Source organism: Thunnus albacares, chromosome 4 (genome assembly GCF_914725855.1).
Source record: "Thunnus albacares chromosome 4, fThuAlb1.1, whole genome shotgun sequence".
NCBI classification, from domain to species: domain Eukaryota; kingdom Metazoa; phylum Chordata; class Actinopteri; order Scombriformes; family Scombridae; genus Thunnus; species Thunnus albacares.
This window is the reverse complement of record NC_058109.1, coordinates 29,600,235-29,607,594: the sequence shown is the minus strand read 5'-3', so window position 1 is coordinate 29,607,594 and position 7,360 is coordinate 29,600,235. Positions and strand designations below refer to the sequence as shown.

At 40.2% G+C, this 7,360-nt stretch overlaps 1 protein-coding gene across 1 annotated transcript; it reads right to left on the bottom strand.

Moving 5' to 3' along the window:
* Positions 1 to 194: 194 nt before the first annotated feature.
* On the bottom strand, positions 195 to 5,950 carry mon1a (MON1 secretory trafficking family member A). Its single transcript, XM_044348904.1, has 6 exons — positions 5,801 to 5,950; positions 5,162 to 5,313; positions 3,209 to 3,592; positions 2,330 to 3,095; positions 1,971 to 2,118; positions 195 to 1,290 (listed from the first exon to the last, which is right to left on the bottom strand). Exons 2-6 carry the CDS (start codon positions 5,283 to 5,285, stop codon positions 1,150 to 1,152), a joined length of 1,563 nt encoding a protein of 520 aa, XP_044204839.1. The 5' UTR covers positions 5,286 to 5,313; positions 5,801 to 5,950; the 3' UTR covers positions 195 to 1,149.
* Positions 5,951 to 7,360: the final 1,410 nt, after the last annotated feature.

The window sequence follows — 7,360 nt, the reverse complement described above, 5'->3', positions numbered from 1 at the left end:
CTAATCCTAGAATACATTTTATATAAGTACAGCCAAAATATATGTAATACATATCAGAGGACAGTTAAGGTAAGGAATAAAATTATTATCATACTGCGACTATAGTAAGGTTGCCTAGAGCAAGTAATATCACTACAAACTATTATATTGCAACTGAATACTTTTAAAAAGCAGACATCGAGATTACAATAAAGCATGAGAAATAAGGAGTCGGTTTTATTACTTATCATTTATTTATATATAGTATTGAAATTGTGCGGCAGCAGTAAACCTACAATGTTACAACTTTATATTGGCTTTGCACAATGGCCATTAGTTAAGGCATGATTAGTGGAAGCAGATGAGGCAACAGTGGATTCTTTAAGCAAAGCTGGATTCTGTTAAATACAACGAACCGTTATGATTAGACACAAGCAGGACAGATTCACACAACAGCTTTCCTGTTATAAGTATACAGAATATTTAAAGTAAAATGCTACTGGACACTGGAAGATTAATGTATTTAAATTAAGATTCCGTTACACTGACAATGACATATTTTAATACAACTGACAGCAGTAAACTCATGAACACATTTGTCTTGGGAGTGCATAGACATAAAAAGACACAATAATTCCTTAAGTTATCATCATGTAAAGAGAAAACAGGAATGTGGTTAACCCATATCTGGACAGAATGACTGCGAACAAGAGGATACATTCTACTGCAGGTCTTGAGAAAATTCCAGTTTTCAAAGTCAAATTTTATTCTTGATTTTTAAGAACTGATCTCATAACATTAAAAAGACAAAGACAGCATTTTTCATACTTAGAGAAGCTGTTACAGTAAAACATAAATCGTTTACAGTATGTCGTTATCGTGTAACTGATGGTGCTGATGCTGCTTCCATCTCTCGTTATCCAAATTAAAAGTTATAAAAATCTAGACAGCTAAAATACAGCTTTAATTTAACTTCATTGTGATATCTGCTTTCATAGCAACTCTGTGAATTACATCATAGAGAACCCAGTATCAAGAAATGCATAGCTTTGACAAGTGTATGTAGACACTGAACTGACTTCTGCATCATCTACAGCTGTTGTTAGCACCAGGCCAGTCGGTGTTCAGGGTGACGCTTTTTGTCTCAGGAGGTCAGCCAGCAGCGAGGGCTCAGTATGTGAGAGGGCTCAGGATGAAGAGGCGATCCTCCTCCTTCCTGATCCACTTCAGCAGTTTGTTGACAGCAGATATGGCCAAAGCCTTGGTCCCCAGCGGACTGAAGCAGAGGTAGAGCTCAAAGCCACTTGTCACCTGCAGGAAGAAGGTAGAACGAAGCAGGGAGCATGACAAGGATGTGGTGAGTGTTGCAGTATTTTATGACTGCTTTGGCTCACTTTTCACAATATTCAATGTGCAAAACTCTTAATGCAAAGAAACAAACTGACTTGCTGAATTCTTCTTACCTTTAAACACAAAATGCACTTCTTACATTAAGTGCAAATCACATGCACTAAATGTATTAAATGTCTGTTACAGCAGGAGTGTAAACTGTGATTTAATGTTATCTGCTCTCCAGCATTACTATAACATACAGTATTTTAGATATTTAAACTTACAAGTGATTGAAATATTTACATAATATCTGACAACTCTCTTAAAAAAAACTTTGTGGTTGATGGGGAACTGAAAGTTTCCACATCAAAAGGTTTGCATCAAAAATGAAAGTTTCCAAAAGCCACTCTCTCTCTGCATCATTTCAAATACTGTCTTCTACATGAATTGCATTTTTTTCTCATTACTATTCGTATAGTCTTGAGGAAATGACCACTGCGGGCTGTCTGGATGAGAAGTAGTATTCTGATTTTTTTTAATTTTGTGTGCTATGCGAGATATTGAGGCCAAAAATACCTATACATAAAATACAGCATTTTGAAAATTGAAACTCTGTTATGAAAATTGAGCTATGTCTCATCTCACAGTGCCAAGCTTACCCATGCCAGCAGGTTCTCAGTTTCACTACAGCGGTAGAAGGAGCGGAGAGGTCTGGTTGGATGGTGCAGGCAGCTGTGAAGGTCCTGGTACAAACCCATCAGCCTTTCCTGCTCCTCATCAGACTGGTACACATCAGGAAACTCTGGACTGGAGGAAGAAAAATCAGAGTATACTAAAGATTTCTTCTCCGAAGAAAACCAAAAGTTAGAGAAAATAGTGTAAAAATATACTTAAAGGGCTTGAAAGCATTTGAAAGATCATTCTCTTTGCAATTATAGCATATACCTTAATGTAAAAAAAACAATGAAATAGATTCCAACACATGCTTATAAGACATTTCAGCAGACGTCCTTCCCACCTGGTGTACAGCCCCGAGCTCTTTGATTTATACAGGAAGTGTCTGAGCTCTGGGATGCCGACCTGCGCCACAGAATAGCTCGGACATTTAAGCGCCTCCTTCAGGGCCTGATAGGCACTGCGCTTACTCAGCCTCTCTAGAAACCTTTGCTTGCAGTCGGACATGTTAAAAAAGTCCTCTCGGTCAGTTGAGACCAGGATGAGGCAGAGCTCGGACGCAGGCTCCAAGTAAGAAATGTGAGCATGGAAAAATCCTGCAGTGTTGAACTTTGGCAGACAGATGGGCGTCCAGCCTTCACCCTCTCGAAAGGAAGAGGAGGAGCCCACGAGGTTGAAGACCAAGTGCAAGTCTATGTGGTGCAGGAACTGGTCCTTTTTCCTAACCAGAGTAACCAGGCGGTCTCCTGCCAGCAGAATGGAGAACACCAGGTTTTTGGCTTTGGCAGCCTGCAGGCTCGATGAGACCACATCCCTGGCGGAGCTGGGCAGAGGCAGACAGGTGACGGCGCTGAGCAGCAGGCCGGGGTCACGGTCCAACCGATGCAGCAGGTTGTCGGTGAGATACTCGGAGCCGGCCAGAAGGCGTCGCAGGTCATAGTTCTGCTTATGCTGGAAGATGTGGTTGAGCTGAGTGAGGGTGAGCAGGCTGACGATCTGGTAGTAGATGTACTGCAGCTCCCGCAGCAGCTCCTTGTCTGACTGACAGGTGCGAGATACGCCCACCAGGACCAGCGGACTCTTGGTGAGGAAAACCACTTTACATCCATCTGACACAAAAAACATTCACAGAGTTAACATGGATTCAACATGTTTCCTTTCTGACATACTTTATAAAATCATTAATCTTTACTTATGAAAAAGAATCAAAGTATATTCTGACCTGCATGGATGGAGCGGATGATGTTCTTCTCAGCCTCAACGAAGGATACGAGGGCCATCATCACGCCCATGGTGCTGGAAAGAGCCTCCTCTGTGCCATAGCGGGTGTAGATCGGCTTTCCAGCCTCACTCAACACAAACACATGTTTTCTGTGGCTCCTCCATGCCTCACTGGACACATCCTCCTCCTTAGTCCTAGTCTCTGATGAAACGTCGTTGTTGTGTTGCTCCTCTATGGTTTTCTCTCCCACCAGCACTTTGAGCTCCTCTGCACACTCGCCTGATTTGTCCAGTTCAGTCTCCCTCCCAGCTCCGTCCTCAGCCTCAGCAGTCAGATCTTCAAAGGACTGCGCATGGACAAACATAGCACTCTTCTGGCCAGCCCCTGCGTCAATGAGAGAGTAATGATCGCAAAATGTTTTTCAGAGCCTCAATAACAGATGTTTGATTCAGACTGACTAATAACTCCTTTTGTGACAAAACAAAAACAAAGAAGCATAGAACTACTTAGGGCTAAAACTTTCCAGAGTAGCCCCAGTCAAGGGAAATTAAGAACCTCTCGTCACAGCTTATTTAATTTAGACAAAGTAGGAGGCAAATAGGGCAAGTCTGATAATGAGTCAGCTAGCTAACACTGCAAACATGTTATGTTTATCTCCAGTAGAGCAAATCAAGACAAGTGACATCAGAGGCTTTGGATTTGTTCAAGCTGGATGTAAACATGCTTTTACTGTGACACACTCAGATGTCTGTTTTCCAGATGTGAGTGAGGAGATGGTCGATATTATTAGAATTCTTGTGAGAGTTTTTTTTCTTATATTGTTGGTGAGGCAGGGAGTTCATGTTAATGTTTTTATGTTTTTCAGATGCTGCATCTTCCAAATGATACCGGCCACTAAGGTGGAGAGTCCAAAACCAATGATGCACTCAGGTGCTCCTTGTCAGTTCATGACGTTAAAAATTGCCCTCAAACACTCAACAAAGTGAAAATACTGGGTGTGAAGTGGAACGCAGGCAAGTCATGCAGATTACAAAAGACACGTTACTGTGATCATTTGTTCAACATTTCTGAACACAAACAGGATGTGCATATCTATGCTGTGTTTCTCCCTCTCTCTCTTTCTCTCTCTCTCAAATGTCAAATGGAGAACTTTTAAATTAAAAACAGTTGATTCACAAGTTAATCCGGTTTTGTGGGGGTTGCCTAGCAACAGCTGGTCAATAGGAAGTCAACTCATGGAATACTTTCCTCCCACGAGGGAAGGTACAAATAAGTAATACTCCCATTTTTGTCACGGTACAATTATGTATCCATTGATAATCAAAATTATTGCAGGCATAGATTTTGTGTGTCTCTTTTGCAAAAATGTGGAAGATTCAAGCAGCAAACACAGAATCTTTTTTTCAATATTGCTGGATGTCAAATGAGGAAATAACAAAAGGTTTAACTGCGTGTTGCAGGAGAGTTATTACATAAGATTCAACTGTCATGAGGGAGGAGCCAAGAGACAATGACACTTACATAAAGTTACACTAATTTATTCAGTACATTCATCCACTTATCTGGCCTCAAGACTTACAAGTGTTTAGGTAACACATTACTTATCCATGTGTGCAGTGCTGTCTTTCAGACTCTTTTAATCTGGCTTTGTCTTAATGTTTTTATGTTTTTTCCTCTTGTCATATGTGTTGGCATGTGGTGACTATTAGGGTTTCCCCTTTGGGGATGAATAAAGTATATCTAATATAATCTAATCTAAAGCCTTTGAAATAATGACATTGGCTAATTGCTGGGATTTACTTGATGTTGTGACTAACGGCATTATGAAGAGTTCATGCTCTCTCAGAGAGATGACCATTCTGCAGTGGTTCAGATTCATATGATTTCTATGAAATGCTGTAAGTCTGACTGACGGTCTGCAGAAAGTGTTGAACGAATGTGAGCCGGCCTCACCTGGTTCAGTTCCCTCCACCAGACCTGGTGTGGGGCTGTCCGCCCTCTCACAGCGAAGGCGGTCCACTGGCGCCAGGGTACCATTCTCCCATGACGCAGCAGCCCTTTGGGCTTCTCCATCCATCACTGCTACTGAAGGCAGGGACACACACCTTGTAGGACACACAGAGGAGAGCTATGGGGCCAAAGGTCAACAGCTTCGTGACACTGTGACTGAATCAAGCTGGTCGTGAAGTACTATTATGACATGGCTACCAGCACGCGAGTCATTAACATTTTATGGTCTGACTTTTACACTTTCTACATTTTCAGAACTTTTGAGCTAGTTTCACTCCTGTTACTATGACTGGTGTGAAATGACATTTGAAAACAGAATAACAGACTTCTCTTACAGTAAAACATTTATCTTTCGTGTTTACACGGTTGTGTTTTATATAAGTCATATGTCTTCGTGTTTCACAGCCCTCAGTGGAGAAGTCAGATGTGCTGATGCAGAACTTCAAAGGTTACTTTGACTGCTAACTTTAGCAGATAATAAACAGTAAGTTAGCTCAGGCTAGCTCGGTCTGGTTTAGTTGCCTTCATCCTTCCTGATAAACTGCTATCTTGACTCGTTTTAAGTTATTTCTAAATTGTTACCTTTCATTTCCGGAGCTGTCTGCATTTGATTGTTGTGTTCCACAACCCGCTTGTCACAGTGACTGCAGCTGGCTAACTAGCAGAGCAGAGATCAGATCAGACAGAGGTACTTCTTCTTCGTCTTCTTGCTAGTCAACATGCGCTGCAAGGTTGCGGAAGTAGGAATTGTGGGATATGAAGTTTTCCTCCGGAGAACTGCTCTTGGGTTAATAAAAATGCCTATTTAATAAGACTAAAATAAAAGTAAACTAGGGCATTAATCGAAACACTTGTGAATCCGTCCGATAAAGTTGCATATTGCATTAGGTCATTTGTGCTGTTATTTATTTATTTATTTAATCTTGATGGTGCATCCAAGTCACTTGGCTAGTCGCAAAATTAAACGACAAGGAAATGTGTGATGATAAATTTTAGCTTCTTTGATGAAAACATCATAAGTTTTAAATAAATTCACCGTTTCCACTTTTGAATAACTCACTAATGCATTGAAATTACCTTGCGAGACAGCTGGATTCGCAAGATCACGACATCACGCAAAAACCACCTCGCAAGTTATTTTTAAATTCAAGAAAGATGGACGTGGAGTTATTAAATTGACATTATTTTTCATCTGAACTCTTACTATTATTATTTTCTTTATGTTGTATGTTCTATGTCATGAATACGGTTGCACTTTGAGTTTCACTATAAATGAAAAGTTTGGTACTAATCAAATGTACCATTATTATTATTATTATTATTATTATCATTATTATTATTATTATTGAAATGTGTCCGCGTATACGAGAAGCCCCTGAACGCACCGTGTGTTTGAACGTACAGCGGGGTGACGTGTCGTGCCAAAAAGTGATCGTCCGCCACTGATTGCCGTCCGCGGGAGCGCGCGCAACCTATTAAAGCTGTAGCCCAGTTTATATACGTCTACAGCTGCTTTTATCTGTCATAACGTGCAAATACACATAATTTTATGTCCGTGGTAATATCAAAGCAAACAACCTTTCAGTCACACGGTAGGAGCTGCAATCACTTTTTGGCGAGTGGAAAACTGGTAAAAAGGACTTGGTGGGCTATAATCATTAAAATTTAACACTCATGAATTAAACCAAGTCATTCTGAGGCATAAATAACCTTTGTTGCAATCACTTTTTGGCAAATGGAAAACTGCCTTTTATGAGTTGTAATTGGTCTATTGCTGCTTGACTCAATATTTAAACTGGTAAAAAGGACTGCACTGGTTATAATCTGTGGCACAGAGAAGATAAAATAAATCAGAGTTATAAGTATAATGCAAAAGAGATCATTTCTTTATTGTATATATAACCCATTCATAATTCATGTTAATTACAGTCTAGTTTCCAAATATAGATCTAAACAAGGATATTAGACATACCAAACACATCGGAAACAATATTGCCTATAATCACATAAATGGCATGCTTACTTACTTTATAAACTACAAACACTTCTTTGGCAACCACAGTTGAGACTATTCAGTTATGAGAAAAGTTGAAGTTTCACAAGGACACACCTTTGCTATTACCACGGTCATGAAGTTATGTG

Excerpts from the sequence above, each read along its gene's own strand:
- mon1a (XM_044348904.1), bottom strand. The coding sequence starts at position 5,285 with ATGGATGGAGAAGCCCAAAGGGCTGCTGCGTCATGGGAGAATGGTACC. Across the intron at positions 2,119-2,329 it reads AGCTCGGGGCTGTACACCAG|TCCAGAGTTTCCTGATGTGT; the intron begins GTGGGAAGGACG and ends TTCTTCCTCCAG. Across the intron at positions 1,291-1,970 it reads CTGAGAACCTGCTGGCATGG|GTGACAAGTGGCTTTGAGCT; the intron begins GTAAGCTTGGCA and ends TTCTTCCTGCAG.